General features: G+C 40.2%; 1 protein-coding gene across 1 annotated transcript in view; it reads right to left on the bottom strand.

Annotated features, from left to right (window-relative positions):
- LOC123957556 (protocadherin Fat 4) overlaps positions 1 to 19,488 on the bottom strand; it is a 102,697-nt gene that overhangs the window by 36,910 nt on the left and 46,299 nt on the right. Inside the window, exons 2-5 of the mRNA XM_046030437.1 lie at positions 12,024 to 12,155; positions 6,288 to 6,549; positions 5,148 to 5,498; positions 1,348 to 2,270 (exon numbers count right to left, since the gene is read on the bottom strand). Of these exons, the coding sequence (XP_045886393.1) occupies positions 1,348 to 2,270; positions 5,148 to 5,498; positions 6,288 to 6,549; positions 12,024 to 12,155 (1,668 nt within the window). The remainder of the gene's footprint in view (positions 1 to 1,347; positions 2,271 to 5,147; positions 5,499 to 6,287; positions 6,550 to 12,023; positions 12,156 to 19,488) is intronic.

Below are 19,488 nucleotides of genomic sequence, written 5' to 3'. Positions count from 1 at the left end.
GGTTGGCTAATGGCAAACCACATATTTCTGTAAAACTGACTCTATGAAAGTGATGTCTGCTATATTTACAGGATGATAGTAAATGTGACTGCTATTCAACAAAAGTTGTATAGTTCCACTACTGTGCACAGTGTCAAGTACTGTAAACTACCACAAAATTATTATTATTATATGTTGAGTCAATATACCTAATTACTTTCCATCGCTGGAGACAAACTTGTGCTTTTGAGTCATTTAAATAAATCTGACTTGAAATTTCAGTATATTGACCAAATGCATTATTTGAGTGATTTGTGCAGAAACACCAGAGCAATGGCTTAAACGCCATACTCCCCAAATCGAAATATCAAATTTAGACACATTAGCAGTTTTATTGCTTTATTCCTTGATATTTTTAAGTGGAGTATTCTTGCAAGAAAGATGGGAAATAACCCAGCATAACCAACATCCTCAACGTGTCTTTCCACTTGAGCAGCTGAGGGTTAATTTCCACCATGGTGCTGAGTGGCACCATGAAGGTAATTGTTGAGGGAAGGAAGATCATTACTTATTCACTTTGTCTAATCAGGCTTTCCAAAGGAATCTACAGAAAGAAAACCAGAAAGTCACAAATGGCTTTTTCTAGGCTGCTGTGGGAATTAAGGACTGACATTCATTTAATGGTTTCTGAGTATGACACTATTAGTCAGTCTAGTTTTTCTCCTCATGCTGCTGCATTAAACTACCACTTCACTGGCGTGCCCAAATGCGTTGTGGGCTCCCCAGCTTTTCCTGCCATGCATGCCGCAGACAGGCACAGCCAGGTTAATATACAGATGTCTGTTCTTGTGTGGCAAAACCTATCATGTCTGGACCCCTTCCTACAACATAAATGTGCCCTCATTTCCTCACAAAGTACACAAGTGAAAGAAAATGGAATTGCGCCGTCACTGGAAATCAGTTCTTCCCCTTAATTTTTTTTCACATGGCTCATTTAGTCATCAGGGCAGCTGGGATGTTGATTGCCTCGTCATGCAATTTAACCAAGTTTCATATTTCGGTGAAATCCAATAAAGCCCTAACAGTGCAGAGAAAATTGCAGTCATATATTATTTCTTTATCATTTCAGCAAAATAAGACCACCTTGCTAAGTGGTTTAGTACACCGATACCACTCACATACCTGCACTTATTAAGTTAGTATTACTACAAATTTGGTTAAGGCATTAGCTTATTTAAAGTCTTAGAACTGTCATTCAAAACACTGCCCTCTTTTCACTCGCAAAGTCCTGTCTGTGAATGTTAATGACGTCCTAACTTCTTAAATTTTAATGGATGTCTTGACAAGAGAAAAAACAAACATACTGACCTGCAGAATGTTTTTTGGTAGGTTCTCCAAGTTCTCCCGAACATTGACAGTGTAAGGAGAGAGCTCAAACACAGGTGCGCAATCATTGACATCCAACAACACAATGTTGACGGTTGTGCGGTCCACCCTGGGGCTGCTGCCTCGGTCGGCAGCTTGGACCACTAGTGAATAGGATGAACGCACCTCGCGGTCCAGCTGCTTGGCCACTGAAATCACGCCTGTAACCGAATCAATCCTGAAATCAGAGTTGCTGTTGCCTCCTGAGATAGAAAATCGGATCTGCCCGTTGGTGCCCTCATCTGCATCACTGGCAAACACCTGGATGACATCAGTCCCAGTAAAGATGTTCTCCTCAATCTCAATGTCATAGATATTCTGTGAGAAGCTTGGCGTATTGTCATTGACGTCCAGAACCATCATAGTCACATCCATTGTTGAAGACAGGGGGGGTTCGCCTTTATCTGTAGCTACGACTGTGAGGGTATAGTTAGAAAGCTCTTCGCGGTCAAGTTCCCCAACCAACCTGACACCTCCATCGACTGTACCAATGCTGAACTTGTTAGTGAAAGGTCCTTTGAGGGAGTACTCGACATAGCTGTTGGGTCCACTGTCAGCGTCGGTGGCCTGGGCAGTGAACACAACCGTGTCCACTGGTGTGTTCTCCTGAATGTAGGTCATCCTCTGAGAGGTGAAGGTTGGCGGGCAGTCGTTGACATCCAGAAGAATGACCGACACCTGGGAAGTGCTGGTAAAGCGGGTCATGGGAGGCGGAGCCAGGTCATTGACTGTGATCACCAGGTTGTAGAAGGATTGGGTTTCTCTGTCCAAGGCCTTCTTGGTTTGGAGGACTCCTTCCTTGGTGATGACAAAGTGTCCCTGGGGATCACCAGACGCAATTCTGTAGAGAAGCTGGGCATTTGGGCCTGGAAAACATGCCAAGAGGGAATCAGAAGACAACCATAATGATAGTTAGTAGTTATTCTTATACAGTGACCTTTTAAAGCTATATTGGGTAACTACACGTTGCTTACTTACAATGCCAGTGAGATGTTTAGCAAACTGTAGGGCTGCAACTAACGATTAATAGATACAAATATGGCCTTAGTTACTGTTTATTTTAAACACAATTATGTCTAGTGAGAAATAAATAAACATACAAGGAACTAGGTCTGACGCCGAATGGTCAAAGATTCGATGCTTCGATGGGCGGAGCCTGATTTGACTGTCAATCTCACAGCTGAAGCTTCGCAGCGAAACAAGGATCATGCCATTTTGGTGATATGGGGGTGCTCAACGTCTGATTTTACATAGAACTACCAGTTTGTATGTACAGCCTATTACAATATACATTTCAACGTTTAATGCTGTAAATAAACATGTAAAAAGAATAAAACTTTCAATAAATGTTTTTAAAGTGTGTAAATAAATCCAAAATTGTAACCCCAACCCTGGGTCGTCAGTGCGAATGTGTAGCGTGTATGTGTGCAGTGACAGTGGAGGAACACTTGCTGAAGAGACCGAGCCTTAGCTACACTGGTGTTGTGCCGAGTTGTCCGCACCTGGCGGGACTTTTCGGATCATTTATGACCTTTGATGAATCACACAAATATTATATCGTTTTTAAATTGCTGGCTACTTGAAATAGACCCGCAGGAACCGCAACGTGCATGCAATTGTTGGCAGCACGGCATGCACGCAAAACTCTGCACAAGACCGGTGAATGGCAGACCAGAGAGAGAGAGAGAGAGAAAAGGGTCAATAATAAGTCTGAGTTTAGCTTCGGCTCGCAATTGCCGTGCACAAAAACACACGATTCGACTATGAGTCGACTGTAGGCAGGACTTGACGATTCTGATTTGAATATGTAAATCCTTAGTCGGGAACGGCCCTACAAGGAACTATTTAGTATGGCCTTGAATTAAAAAAAAAAAACAGATAACAAAATGAAAGAGTGGTCCAGCAGATATTGAATGTTATTTTTGACTAGAATCCATTGTTCCAGATATGAATGTTAAATATTCTGTATGTGTCTGAATTAGGCACTTATATTCGTTATCAGCATCCATTTCCACAAATTGTGAATGTGTAACATCTGGAACCTTGGCCGCTACTCTTGTCCTCCAATTTGACAATCCATTCATGTAACATGACAGATTGCTATCAAAAGAGAAACAACACACAACACTGCAAACCACTTCCTAACCTGAAAGAGCCATTTTGAAAAATCCCTGACAAATGAAACATTTATTTAAAACAGATAACTATAGTGTGGTGGAGTGGATGGATGCAGTAAACTATCTAATCTTGAAATCTGGCCTAATCCGCAGCACTCCCCTCGAACAGGGGGTTAAAGTAAGCTTAAATTGAGCGTCTGTAATTCAACTCAACAGGGTATTCATGTGGAAAGCGTCGGCACCTTCCCACACTCCAGCGTGTATTTACAGTACACAAGTAATCCCTTATCAAAAGCTTGAGTGCTACTTCCATCCGAGTTTAGGCTACGCCATCTAGAGACAAAGTCTGGGGGTCGGGGGTCAGGGATTAGGAAGTGCTAACAATGGCGGTGTTTTATTTTGACAGTGGAAAGGGTAACTATACATCTGGGAGGATGACGCGGTCAGATTATGTGGACAGTGGAGAAAGAAGCCAGACTCTGGTTGAGAACTAGGCAGCGTTTTTCCCAGGAATGTAGGTCACAATAACCACATTAAGCCTGGGTGAAGCGGTAATTACAGCAGAGGAGAGTAGCAGTGACTGTTCAAATACCACACGGCACTTCACAAACACGAAACCCACCACCTGAAACGCAGAAATAACTCAAGCCACTTAATGATACGGTGAAGATGTATTTTATCAAATCATGCATGACACAAAATAAAAATGAAAAATATAATGTACGTTTGAGAGCTTCTGTGTAACCAACTGTCATAACAAAATGACAGGCCTACATTAAAGTAAGCTGCTATGACTAACTCACTTGATTTATGCAGCATGAAAGTACATTACTGTTTAAAACATTCCCACAGAACTCTTTCCTTTAAATAGATTGACATCTCTGGGATACTTGACCAGGGTTTCACCTGATTTAACTGAGTACTACAAAAATATTATTTATATAATTATATATATATTATATCATTATTTATTTTTTTTATATTTGTCTCCTGACACATTGTTCTTAAACTAATACAAGTTATTGTGATTTCGCAATATTGCCAAATGTTTCTGATATTGTTAAAAACATTTGTTATTAGTGGCACGAAATGGTAATCTAAAATCATTCAAAGAGTCAAATCAGTACCAAAATTTGTCTGGAGGGTGACGTTTATTTATTGTCAGATTGTCAGTTAAATGAAAAATATGCTAAATAAATAATTTAAATATAATAAAACTTCAAGCTGCAACTAAATTACATGACTTCAAGCAGGTAGTTTTTTGATAAAACGTGATGTGAATGATAAAGAAAAAGAAAATAGCCATGAGCAATCAATATATCTCCTATATTTATTACAGCCCGATCAATATATAAGCTGATACTGCTTTATCACATATCAGTATCAGCATATATGTGAGCAGCAAAAATAAACTGCAGTTAATGAATGTACCTATATTTGAGGATTTGTTTTATTATTTCATTTTTCTTAGTTTTCAGTTATGTTTATTGTTCAGAATGTGTTGTTATCTTGTAATTATGTATACTGTCTGTATTGTACTGTTTTGTTTCTTACTGCTAAATAATAAAAATGTTTGAGGGATCCCTGCCAAAAATATTTCTTTGGGTTACGTTATTAAGTACATACCATCATCAGCATCCCCGGCCTCAACAGTGACAATACTGGATCCAGGCGGCAGACTCTCTGAGACAGAAGTGCTATACACGGTGGTGTTAAAGATGGGGGGGTTGTCATTCACATCTAGGATGTTGAAATACACTCTGACTGTGCTGGCCTGCCCCCCACCGTCCAGGGCCTTCGCTGTCAGAATATAGTACCGCTGAGTCTCGTAGTCCAGTGGACGTGTCACGTTGAAAACTCCCGTCACGGGGTTCAGAAGGAACGTTTCATCCTCATCATCCTCCTCCAGCAAGTAGGTGACCTCTCCGTTCACCCCTGAGTCAGAGTCGCTGGCCAGGATCGCCGCCACGATGGAGCCTGCGAGAGTCAGATGGGTTGTTGTAACACAGAGGCGAGAAGTTCGACTTTACTGCCCTATAGCACAAAATGACTTTAATATATCTGCAGGGGGTTACAAGGGCTGTTTATTAATACCAGCAACTCAATGATTTCTCTGCCAGTTGCTAAAAACAAAAGAATTTTCTTTAACTCACTTGGCCTGTACTGTTTTGGAACCAAAATGCCTCCATTCATTAGTGTTTAAACAGATGACTTAGGGATGAAGATAATAATATCTGAGCAAACAGCTAAATATTGAGTGTTTTTATTGGTACTTTATATGATCATATCTTAATTACATCCTCACTGGACATTTTTCTTTCCTTATTTGTCTCTTATTTGTCTTTTTCTTGTGGTTGAAGCGGTGAGAGGTATAAAGAAGCTGTGCCAGACAGTTGTCAGTATTATTGTAAATCCTGCTGGTTGCTGATAGATTTCCATATAAATCAAATATCAGTTACTGTCCCTTTGACCTATTAAACTCTTAAGTTCGCCCTTAAGGAAGATACACAGGATTTGGGAGAGCTACAATGGTCAATAAAAAAATGTAAAAAGAATTGTAAAAAGAAAAAAAAAATACTTTCATAAACTGCTACAAAGAAGCAGAGTCTTTTGATGACCTTCACGGAGCTGTCTAAGTTCATTCAAAGGGCTTTTGCAAGACAAAACATAGCCTGTCTGAGTCCACGATCTTTTACTTTACTGTATGGCTACATTTTTAAAAAAAAATTTTACTGGATGCTTTATTGAGTGACACTAAGACCTTACCTGGTGCCATGTCTTCTGGGATATCAAACGAATATGTTGCACGGGAGAACTTAGGCGTGTGGTCGTTGACGTCCTTGACGGTGATGTTCAGCCTCATGTCAGACGACTGTTTTCCATCGTCTGCACGTACCAGAAGGGAATATTTTGAACGCCGCTCCCGATCCAGCTTCTTGGTGGCGATCAGATCACCGGATTCAGGGTCAATTCGAAAGCTGTCATCTGCCCCACTGATGATGGTGTATGTCACAAGAGCATTGGGACCCTGAGGTAAAGACAGAAATATATAAATTATAGTTTGCTTTTGTTTTTTGCTAGCTTACAAATACAGTAACCGGAACTCAAATGAATATGTTTGCAACATAAAACCATAAACCTCACAACACTTCTCAAACACTGTTCCAACTCACTCTCTCTCAGTATTCATATAGAAAAAGGGGCCAGTAGGTTAGATGTACTTTGCTGAACTTTGTCTCAAATGTGAGTTCTCAGTACAATGAAGAGGAACAGCATTGTGATTACAGGCATCAAAGCAACTCTCTCAGGTAGGAAATCAGATTGTTTACAACACATGTTAGCGTGGCATGTCTCCAGTTTAAACTACCTACTGGTCTAGGATGAATGAAACCCTTCACAGAGACTGTTCTGAGAAGAGTTGCCATAAAGGAAAACCTTGTGGTTTTTAAAAAGGGACGATACCTTATTGACCTGCACAAACATGATACAAACGTCAAACTTTATGAATGTCCTACTACTTTTCCAACGCTTAAATCACATTATCTATAATAAAATGTATAATTTGTTAGTCTTATCAAGAAGAGGACAGGTCACATTAGACAGAGACAAAGAAATAGAGGCTGAATGGTGATGTTCTAGTGAGACTCACTTTGTCTTTGAACTTTTGGGGGCTATAGTGTTCCTCTATAAATGCAACTAATAGATCCCCTGTTACCTTGGACAAGTACAAGCACCATGACACATGTGATAGCTATAGCAAGATGCTTTGGAATCGGAGAAGAGGACTGAATGTGATATGACAACTGAATGAGCCTGACGACAGAGATTGACATTTATATTTGTGCCGGGAACAATAAGAGATCAGACAACTGTCTCACTCTGTGTCTTCTGCCAAAAAGAAAAAGCAACATCAAAAAGCTACTGCTATTCAGTGAGATGAAGCTCTGGTTACAGCTGGTTAAGAGCTAAGCTAAAAGAGACTCTTTCAGCTATGCCTGACGTTTGTGTGATGCTTTTTGATCCTTGCAGGACAATGGAGCAGCTTATGTAGAGAGGAGTTGCATTAAGCTGTTGCTGTATCTGCATATCGACAGATTTACTGCCTTGGTGGCACTATATTTTAAATAAACTGCATGCATGCAGTACTGTTGAAGGGTAACATTAGCTGCTGGAGAGTTATGTGTTAGCTGTGCATTGTGATACAAAGAGGCACACTGTCTCTCACCTCTCAGTTAATCCGTAGCTTTCAGTAAGGTATTTGCTGAACACCTAAGTTACATATTCAGCTCCTCCTAAACAATTAAGCAGTTTCTGTGTGCTGCTTAGCATCTCCATCTGACACTATTGCCACTTTGTCCAAGATGTCCAGTGGAAATGATTGACACCCCACTACCTCTCGTGTCTTTGTTGTTGCATGTTTAAAGCTACACTAATCAAAGAAAATGACGAAAAATGTGAAAAATGTGACGAAAGAACTATTATCCGACTCTAGAGTTCCTCTCAGCACTACAGATTAATTTAGCATCGTTAGGCTCATTGTTTTGGTTCACTCTCACTGCTCTCATTAGCATCGGTTCCAGCAAGCACAAAGTTAGCAACTAGCTGTTGAACATAGGGGAGCATTTAATTTAAAGAATTATTTCCTTCAGGAGTTGTTGGAGACCAAAACAGAGTTAAAAATGTAAGGTAATATTGGACTTTCACTTGCCAGGCGGCAGAACACAACTCCAATTTAATGCTAAGCCCCATGCCTGTTGGATGTGTAAATAAGTGAATTGCTAAGACTTTAGCGAATACAATAAGGTGATAAAATGTGAGACAGGTTATTTCCTGCCCCCAAGTTGCTAAAAAATCTGTTAATGTAGGTTTAAATTCACTATTATATAGAGGCAGTGGGTGATGAAAAATATATTGGGTAGATATTTTAGTATTTTACTAATTTTTATGATGAAACAGACTAAGAATAAGTTCTGTGTGTCACAAAAACCAACCAACAAGTCTGGACACGGCAGTTGTTCGCCAAAAGCTTTAGATGGAGTCAATTTCGTAAGGCCAAGTTCATGACTTGTTCTTATCTCTTTCCCCATGGCCTGTTTTTATGACGGATAAAACCTCTGTCGTCTTGACCCAGTCTCTCATTGCATTACCAGAAAACTGGTCAGAGATCCAAGCCCAGTAAAAAACGACAGAGGCAAGGAAGACGGCGTGAGGCTCTGCTCATCTAAGGACCCTGCTGTCATCAATCAGTGGTTCCAGATCTGGCAATCCCATCAGCCACCTGGGCTGCAGTCCGGAACCCAACACCCGCAGTTTGCCAATTAATTTTCTGATAGGGTTCAAAGGCAGAGCAAGGGAGGTGGGAACGGCTGAGCAGGGGGTCCATCTAGGCCACAATCCAACCACACACACATATGACTTGTGAACCTGGGCAAGCATTTACACACATAAAAATACCTTCACTCCCATTTTAAATGCACTAATTTCTCTGACTAGTCCCATCTCTCTCACCTTACTAAACTAACATGAGTAATTAAGATCTTACACACAAACACACAGTCATACACTCACACACAGGCTGCCCTCTTGACCTTCACTCGGGAGTTTGACTACTTTACATCTCTCCAAAGACACCGTGGGATGGTGGGGGGGGGGGCTGACCAATTAAACAGTGGCGTTCCAGGGAGCAAACCCGTACCAGACTAGAGCAGAAGGAAACTCATTTAGCAGATGAGTGATTTTTGGGAGCACACAGTTCCTATGAGAAGTGAGAGGTGTGAAGCAGACAGCGCCGGCGGGGATAGCAGGCTTCCTGTATGCAACAGTACAGAGCAAGCAAGCCAATCATAACACAGACTCATGAAAAACAAGCAACGTGTTGTCACTGAGTGCTTAAAGATAAAGCCTTTGAAAGTAGAGACGGCACAGCTGCAGTTTTGTAAATCAGTTTTAAATGCATTAACAAATGCAAACACTGTCTAGAAATATACTTGCAGTGGGTGTGTAGGCCTCTGGAACATATTACCGTTCATTTTGAGGCTACAGTTAACTTTCAGGGCCTCTCTTTAAACACCTATTGTTGCACTTTTCTTCATTAAGAGAGGTTTTTACCTGTGACATATTTTCCACATAAGATCAGCATTCTAATAAAACATTCATAGCCTTTTCAAAAGCACAAAAGGCAGCGTATTTCTTTCAAATGAGGTGAGAAACATTTTCAGAGGTCTAGCCTGCGTTGGACAAAAGAGCAAAGTTTTAGATCGATTTTCTTTCAACCCTAATGCAACTTCTTCCGTCTTTTTGTAGTAGAAATAGGCGTAGCAAAAAACGGATGCATAGAAACAGCATTTTAATACGCTCACACATGAATCCCACATGTAACATCGTTAAATTGGATGGGATCATTATGATGTCTGAATTCAGCGCGTCAGCTGGCCAACAGCTTGCACTCTTGGCTACTCTGCACTGGCTCACACATATGGCTTTCTCAACAAGGGCTCCAAATGCGTTCCGTACGCTCAGTGTCAGCGCAACTTAAGTTTCCTTCGTAAGGATGTGGGCAAAGACTTGGCTGGCCTCATATCTGGCTCTGAGTGAGAGCTGGAATGAAGTACAGGCTTCTATTTAGCAACCTATTCATGGCAGCACTGAAGTTTGCAGTAAACATCTCTCGAATCTGTAATTCCTAAAAAGGCTTCTCTACATTCTCTCTAAGTGTCTCCATGTTTTCTTTTTCATTTAAATCCTTGTCAGGAAGCAAAATGTGACTTATGCATATATGTGCATGTCAAAATGGCAGCTTAATTTTCTCCAATTGACTAAAAGCCTTAAGTTTCATCTCATGGACCACAGTTCAGGCTGATGCTCCTCTTAAATTTAGATATACGGAAAAAGTGACCAACTGCACAGATTTTAATACCATATGCTCAACCTTTCAAGATCAAAGCTGTGACTACTTTGGCGCTGAAAGAAGAAAACAATCAAATAATGTCCTTAAAATCTCCCACTGAAAAGATTGACCTGCCTCTGGGTAATTCTGAGATTTACAGTCAATATAGTATTCCGATAAAAGAAAAATGGCCAGAAGTGAGACTTTGTACGACTTTTCTTACATTCGGAGAGAAGAGAAGGGGGTGAGGAAACAGCTGTGCAATAAAAGATGTGTGGCCTCATAAGTTAACATTCAATTTGAGTCCATATTCTCTCTTTCTAATCTCTCTTCCCTCTATGGCCTGACTTTTTCCATTCACTTCAACTGTGTCCTTTGGCTTGGGTGAAGGACCGCAGACTTTGGAGATGCCGGCAGGGCCTGCGTTTCGCTTAATGCAGGATTTAATGTCCATATCCTGCCTAAAGCAGCTAAAGATGGAGAATTTAACTAATTGAGAGTGATGCCTGTGATGTAATGTGAACTATGGGGACCACAGAGAGACTGTCAGAGCGGCAGGCCAAAAAATCTATCGCTGGCCGCTCTCCTCTAGGCGCTGTGACACCAGTGGCCCCAACACATCTTGGACAATGTCAACACACGAGAGAGTAAAGGACATGAGGAGTAAAGGATGTGTGTAAGCACTTGTCTAGGGAAGAAATATGTACGAAGACAGTTTGATTCAAAGTGGTGGTCTATGTGTTATTGTGTGTCAATTGAAGGTTAATTAAAGGGTGAAGGGAGCATCTGTCTTGGCCATTTTGTGTCACTGTGTGTTGTCAGGTGTGTTGACTAAAGTTAATGTGTTAAACTAATTGCGCTGTATTCTAAAGTTGACATAATGCAATGCTATTTTGGTTATTTTTAATTTTCTTTTTCTTTCATTTTTAATGTCCTTCACAATTCTTTAATTTGCATGTTTTGACTGATCAATAACAAAAAACCCAAAGGTGTTGTCACTGACTAATCAAATAATTCAACTATCATTTTACTTTTACTCTACTGCTATGTGTTTGACACCACATGTAACTAATAACCATAACCTCTAAGAGTATGAATACCCACAACGGACAACTTCTAAATCTTATATTTTGTTCCCTCTATTGCTCATAGGCACATAATTAACATACTGATTTATGTTTTGCTGTTTAATATCAGTCCACATGTCACTTTGCTGCTGAGTAAGGCCAGTTTGCCATTTTATTATATATCATATAACATGTGTTTCAGTGCCAAATGTTACATGTTTGTCAAGTTTCCCCATGGCCAGACAGTTTCTTACCATGGTCTTAAAGTTGTTTAAATTGCTTTTCTGCCCTGAATCTCTGCAATTGTTTTGGCATGAAAATGGTCCAACATAAAAATACTAAATGTTTACTTAACTCCATCTCAATATTGACAGCTGTATTGGCCTCAAAAACTCATTTGAATCTATAGTGGTTTCTAACTGTAGGAACAAAAATGTAGAGTATATTTTTACTCCCAGGATATCTATTCTGAAAGCAGTGGAGTGGAAAACGGGCACAGAAAAGTACAAAAACACTGTCAGACAGAATAGAAACTTGGGGAGCCATTACCTCGTCTGCATCCGTGGCTGTTAACTGCATTATCTTGAAGCCATCTCCAACGTTCTCCTCAATGGTCACATCAAGAATATCATTAGGGAAAACAGGCGGGTTGTCATTGACGTCCTGCAGTGTGATCTCCACCTGCAGAGGAAGAATAAACACCACGGTTTCCGTTAAAGGGCTGCCAAAATCTGCCTGCTACAGCTGCTAAGATCGCTGCAAAGAAAAAAACATGTCTATCTTGGATTTCAGATGATGAAGAAGCTGCACAAGCAGAGAAAAGTTATAATTCTCTGACTCTAGAGAGCCTAAAGAGGAAAGCTGTGAAGTGATGAAGTGCAGTATATTGACTTGAAAGGTCAAAAACTAAAGATAATTTTTTTTTAGATCTAGTAGTAGAGTAGGTATTGAATTAATACCAGATTCTTTTGACATGTATTTAACTGTAACCTTTAAAAATATAGTTTTGGGAAAACAGCCCATAAAATTTAAACTAAACTTTTTTAAACTATGAAAGCGAGGTAAAATCAAACTGCAGTTTCTTAGAGCTTGCTAAAGAGATAGACTTAGCTAAAGCTAATTCACTCAGTTATTCCTGTTTCATGTAATTGAAAATTTTATTTTGTGACTCCAGCCTTAGTAATTGAATGGGTTAAACCACATAAATAAAGCAGTAGCTAAATGTAATCATAATATTAAAAAGTAACAAAAGACAAACCAAAAGATAACTGGCCTGCAGAGTATTCACTGTCATCTCTTTCTTGAACATTGAAATATGAATACTGAATATAAAAGTGAGATGTAAAGATGTAAGTGTTTGTAAAACTAGCTCAAATGGACAAGAAAGCTGAAGAAAAAATTAGATTAGATTAGTAGTAGGATAGTAGTAGTAGCAACAAAAGAAATATTTGCCACTTATCTAAAAAACTGCATTGTGGGTCTTTGGGAGACCTCATATGTCACTGGAGCTCACTGGAGATGTTTTACAACTGTACAATATACAAATTGACTTGGGGTTCTTTTCCATAGAGACATACAGTGAGTGTAACAGGAGAGCAAACTAACTGCAGCAAAGGGATTTTCACTTTCATGTCCTAAAAACCAAAATAAACACACATTATTGTAGACCACAGACCCCCCATGTTGGACTAACTTTGTCCCATGTAGTGAGATTTTCTCTGATAATCTAAATTTTATACATACACAGCAGTGGTAAGAGTGAAACCTATGATTAGATCAATTGTTTATATAAATTATGTGATTTCAAGAACCAAAGTGACATTTAACTTTTCCTCATTTTACAAAAGACCTACCCGTGAACCAACTTAAGGACCTCCAACAGTTCTCCCACCACGCTTGCAGAACCCTCCGTCACAATCCTAGCTAGCGGTTAATACACTACATGGCCAAAAGTATTTGGACGGATTTTCACACATCTTTTGTGCTTTTATTTTTCATGGTTTTGGATAGGCCAATATGGGAAATCTTAATCCTTAAGCACACAATATTTTAGACAATAGTATGCTTCCAACCTTGTGGCAAAGGGAATGCCCTTTCCTGTTTCAACATGACAATGCCCCCGTGCACAAAGCCAGGTCTATAAAGAAGAGACTTTTCCAGTTTGATGTGAAAGAGCTTGCCTGATCTGCACAGAGCCTTAACTCCATCCAGCAGGTTTGGGATGAACTGGAACGCTGTGTGCCAGACCTTATCGCCCAACCAAACTCACATATGTTTGACATGAGACACAAATAAAAAACAATTGCCTACAAGCAAACTAGAATAAATAGAAATAAAAGAGCATTAGTCTGTACGTCAAAATGCATTTACTGCTACAGTACCCCTGAGAATCAAACCAACCTACCACCACATCCGATCACCTATAGCAGGACAGAAAAGCAGTCACACAAGCGCGGATATGCAAATGTCTGAGAGAAAGTGGAAACCCTGGAGACAGTGAGAGTGAGACATTTATGGTTTCAGATGTTCTGTGTCTAGTGTGGCGATATTACATTTCCACTCATATCCCACAACTTAAACTGCGATCCCCTCCACCTCATCCACTAACCCAAATATGCATTTCAAAGCCAGTAAACACGACTCGCTTTTGAATCATAACAGACATTTTGCTGCACATTCTCTGTTTATTGCCTCTATAAATATGGAAAAGCCGTGTTTAAATTCTCCAGTGATAGGATCTCCATTAATGTTGACAGTGATTATGGTAATTCTTGTGCCAGGCATCACAAGATGCCCCCACCTCTCTTTCACAACCCCCTGAAACACACACAGATGAAGCTACGCATTAGTGAGATGAAATAGGAAATGGGAAAAGACCAGTTGTCAAAAGTCTACAATGGGTGCAGCTTTTTAAGGCAACAAGAGTTTCCCAGTGGGCATTTACAGAGCAGACAATGGACCTCAAGGCCGTACGACCAACGAGGTGGGGGGTCAGATACAGAAGCCTATTCATACCTGGCTTTTCACAGGAAAAGCAGACTTCACATGTCCCATAAATCTTAATTGCAACCCATGTAGCAGGAAACTCTTCATAACAGCTGCCACAAACTACTTTTTGAGAAAGCTTAGTTCATTAAGACGACCCAGAACAAAAAGCTTGAGGGAGGCATGAAATGGTGTCAGAGTCTGGCTGAATAAAATATGCTTCTTGCTGTTTACTGCTATGACACCTACCACAACAGGGCAAGTCTATGCAAGGTCACAATTACAACAAATCTCATTACTGAACACGTATTCATCTGATTTGCTTGTGCCCGGATGAGGATGTTGTCCACTTATTAAACTGACTCTGAGTTGGTGTCTGTGTATCTGCATGAGCAGAGATAATTACAGAAGAAAAAGACAGATTATGTCCTGGGCACCAGTGATGCAGAAGTTGCATAAACAAGGCACAATGACAGCGGCTCTCGACTCAACTTGCGCTGAGGGACCGGGGCAAAGTCAACAAACAATGAATATTTATCTCCCGCCCTGTGTGTCCCCTTGATGTGTAAATAATGCAAGGCCCACTTCTGAGGAGTGAACTAATTAGGGTAGAAGTGCAGTTTTGAGAAATAATTACGCCTCACGCTTCCAGTTTGCATTACCCTGGCTCCCACGAGACAGGAACATATCAAAGAGCTTTGGTGAAAAATTCATTGGAGGAAGAGGAAGCAACGTCAGGAAGAAGAAGGTTGAGAGAAGCAGGAAGAGAGGATTTGTTCCCTCTACCTGTCTGCAGCGGACCCAGACGCCCTGGCAGAGGTGAAACACATTAGTTTACAAGGTAAAAGATTGTGTTTCACGAACTACTGTTTCAAGTTGCAGGTGCTGCTAACTGTCTGCCAGGGTTTTATTATTTATGGGGCAGTATGAATGATTCACGCGTCAAGTGGTTCCTGAGAGCTGTCGATTATGAGACCTTAAGTGATGGAAGGTATTTGTCCATGAGGTTGAGACTGGAGCTCGTACTCCGCAGTGATAAATTAATTGTTTCCCTGAGCTTATTTGATATACGCAGGAGTGATGGGTGGGATAATTTAGAGGTCTGAGCTTAAGTTTCCTTTATCACTCATATAGTTTAAATTTAAAGCATCAGTTCACCCCTATTACAAAAGGATATATGTTTCCGCCAAACTCTAGTAGTATCTAGCCAAGCAGATATTTTAGCTTTTATATGCCAAGGTTTTGAAATATGTAAAAATTTCTGCTGTGACCCAAATAAAAATGGGTAAAATGGATTTTCATTTTTGTTGCACTCAAAGCATGGGGAAACTTTGGTCTTCCCACTGAAAATGTCCTGGTTATTTTGAATAATTCACAGACCTCATTGGAACTTCTTTCAACCAAAGAAATAGTTTGTATGAAAACTGTTAAGGGGATGTCTGTGGATTATCCAGAGTAACCAGAACATTTATTCTTTTTTAATGCTATGAGGAGCACATTATATTAACCTCCACTGTATTGTGGTGGACACAGACGTTTCAAAGGCGTTGGCACGCAATATGAGAAAATACTGTATGTCTTTTAGTCATTTGAGTGACCTAACCTTTAAAAGTGTTGCTGCATCATTCATTCACATTTTGTAATACTGACACCACATTTAGCCATATTTTAAAAGACATGTGGAAGCCATACAGACAGCAGACATCAAAGTACAGACATTTACCTCAAGAGCAAGAGAAAATACCAAATAATTCTCAAAGTGAAAAGAAACTGTTCAGGTTACAGCTGATAAAGGTAAATCACCTGAGTCGCTGAGAGCAAACAACCGTTGCCATTTTCCCCACAACTAAAAAGTGGAAGTAGCACATGTTTTCATATGTTTCCCACTTAAAATCTCTCATACTTGCAGTTCTGCCAAGTCCTCTCCAGACAGACAGACAAGGGGAAAAGTCACTGCAGGAGCAAGAGATCTATTATTTGAACACAATCCTATGGAGGCTGCACACATATTTTGTCGGTTACCGACTCAGTTATTTTTAATAACCGGTAGAGGGTCTGATTAATTAAGTGAGGAATGGTTTGCATTACAGCTGAGTACTAAAGCGCATGCTTGCTGCATTGAACACCATGAACCTCTGAGTTAAAAGGTTAAAATTCACATCATTAGCACAAACATTTCTTCCAAAGTAGACCTTGCTAAAAAATGTAACCCCTGAGTGCAACTGATGCAACAGTTGGCCTGTAAATGTTGAGCTCATCTGATCGTAAAAACTGGAGCAGGGTGTGCCTCCTGCAGGAAATAATCATTTCAAAATGATTGAATGTCTGATTAGATGCTGTTGACGAGTTGGGGTCAAGGGTTAGGGGAAGCACTGACTTCCAGCTCTCATTATACCTGGCCTCTGAGATTAAATGATTCCACTTTGCATCATCCATTTTTTACAGACAAAAAACTGGGAACACAAAGCATTTCCAAATATAACACTTCATTACAGAGCCAGAGCTAGAATCATCTGTTGTTAAAAAGAAATTACTCACGCTTTGGCACAGTATAAACAGCTAAATGGCATAAAGGAATTTTTGCAATACCATAAAAGAGAGTCAACACTAAAAGCCTTTGAAATGTGCAGATTATATTGACATATAATAAATAAAAAATAAACCAAAACTAATCCAGTCTGAGGTATAATACACTTTGTTTACAATGATACGATGGTTATCTAAAGTTACATTGGTCTAATGCCTCACCCAGCCCTTGTGTAATGTGACGACAGTGCAATGAGACTTCAAGGCTGGTACAGCTTGGGTTGGTTAGCAGAGTATTCCAACAGAAGCAGAAAAATACAAAGGCTCCAAATGCTGCGCTTCTCAAAAGGAGCACGAGTCATCACTTAGCCTTCTCATATTCAGATGGAAAGGTTACATCCCTTCCAACCACTGACTCCGAAACCTTCGAAGAACCACACCCATGCAGGTCAGTAAGGACATCCTAACTAATTCCCACAACTGCTTTTACAAAGCATTAAACTTTTCTACCTGCCTTGATTGGAAAATCATACATCAAGTCCCTGCTCTATTTAAGAGCCACTGTGTTGTACTGAGAAATCTGTCATCCTCTCAACAAGTCCGAGCCCATGTCTGTGTTTACCTTGCTTAATCTGAAAACCTTATGCATGCTCATACGATGAATGTCCTGCTATGTAAGAGAAATGTAAGAGAATAAAATGCCACATCCAACATAATTCATTTCCTGCAACTATGCAGACAAAGACCATCATTATTTCACTTCGTCTCCACTTCCTTCTCTACCTCTCCTTGTGGTTGTTTCAACTGTTTGGACAGAACTGATCACAGACTCTTGGCTCCAGATTTATGGGGAGCTTAAGAAGGGGTTATGTGGGTCAAGGACGCTGGTAGAAGTGCCATCTTAGCTCTATCTTTTAACAACAAAAGGAAACACAACAAAATAATTAAGACAAGGTCAAACTGATCTCTTCCGTACGCCTTCTTTAACACGTGTACAATCGCAACTGGCTTGATCTGTCAAACAAATGCCTGCAGAGTAATTCATCTTCCAACCGCAGTCATCAGGCTCCGCAAAGTGCAAAAGACAGGAATTTGAGCATGCCGGAGATGGGAATGTGCCCGGGAAAAAGCAGACAAAGCTGGACGTCAGCCAAACCTCAACGCACTGTGCATGAGAGAAGTCAGGATACGATCATATCCCCCTCAAGTCCCCCCAAAACCTTCTGCAGTCCCATGGAAAGAAAAAAAAGAACAAGAGTGAGTAAGAGAAAGAGACAGACAAAACAAAATAAAATAAAACTGGAGAGCCTGTAAACGACCACAAAGCACCTTGGCCTTATGTAACTAACATGGGGAGAGAGAGGGGAGACAATGTCGGACAAGTGGTTTTAATAAAGGGGATCACTGTCCTCTCGGAGGACCACTTCACCAACTGTTAAAAGATTGTTTGCCTACAGCAGGCCTCTTCAAGCCCCCTGCAAAACCTTGCCAAACGAGGTTCCCTCTGAGCATTTCTGGTGGGATATATAATCCAACAGCATGAATAACCTGCCAGGTCATCTGGACCGTGTATTGTTTCACAGAGGATCTGGGCTTGTCTACATCTCTGCACACAAGAGAGTGGAAACAAATCGTGATGGATTGCCATTTTTAATGGTCTCGTATCCCGCCATGAACAGTGAAAACTGGGGTTCTTCTTCACTGTAAACAGCCATAATTCTTTGCCTATTATTCCTACCTGGGCCTGTTTAATTAGACCTTGTGCAAGATCAGAGCAGAGCTAATGGAAGCGAGACAAGATTTAGCTCTCCTTGAAGCTGGAGCACAATTCAAAGCCATCATCGAAATTACCATAGCCTATTAAATGCAGCGCATTCTGTATCCCTGGATTAAGAGGTTAGAGAACATCAAAACAAGCATTTTCTCCTTCTTGTGAGATGAAAGGTAAAAAACAAAATAATTAGCCTATTTGTGAAAAGTATGCTTTGAAGAGGAAAGGAAAGAAATTTATTTCCTTTTTATCAGTTGTATGTCTTTTATATGGAAGGAGACCATATCTGGAGTCAGCTGCCTATCGGTATCCATGTTGGTGCCACTGACTATGCGTGAGTCTACGGCCTTATCACTCTGCTCTCTCCACAATTACCTCCAATTACGGCACTCAAACCATGCAGACCATGGAAAGGAGAGAAACTTGAGAAACATAGCACTTTGTAATTGCTCATAAAACCTTCAAAATAGAACAAAAACACAAAGATTGTCTGATTTTACTAACCCTACACATTCAAGCTGAAATAAACAACATCTAATATGGAAAGTAATAAAGTGCAATTACTCAAGTATTATATCATTAAATACTACACGAGTATTACCAGTTTGGAGACGTCTCACTATTCCCTGTTCTTCTATATATTTCAGACCGAAATATTGTAATTTTATATTATTTTTCTCCTTCTGATGTCTGTAGCTACAACTTGCTTGGCTGAAAAAACATTTTAAATTC

The sequence above is a fragment of the Micropterus dolomieu genome, linkage group LG19 (genome assembly GCF_021292245.1).
Source record: "Micropterus dolomieu isolate WLL.071019.BEF.003 ecotype Adirondacks linkage group LG19, ASM2129224v1, whole genome shotgun sequence".
Taxonomy (NCBI): Eukaryota; Metazoa; Chordata; class Actinopteri; order Centrarchiformes; family Centrarchidae; genus Micropterus; species Micropterus dolomieu.
This window is presented reverse-complemented; position numbering and strand designations above follow the sequence as displayed.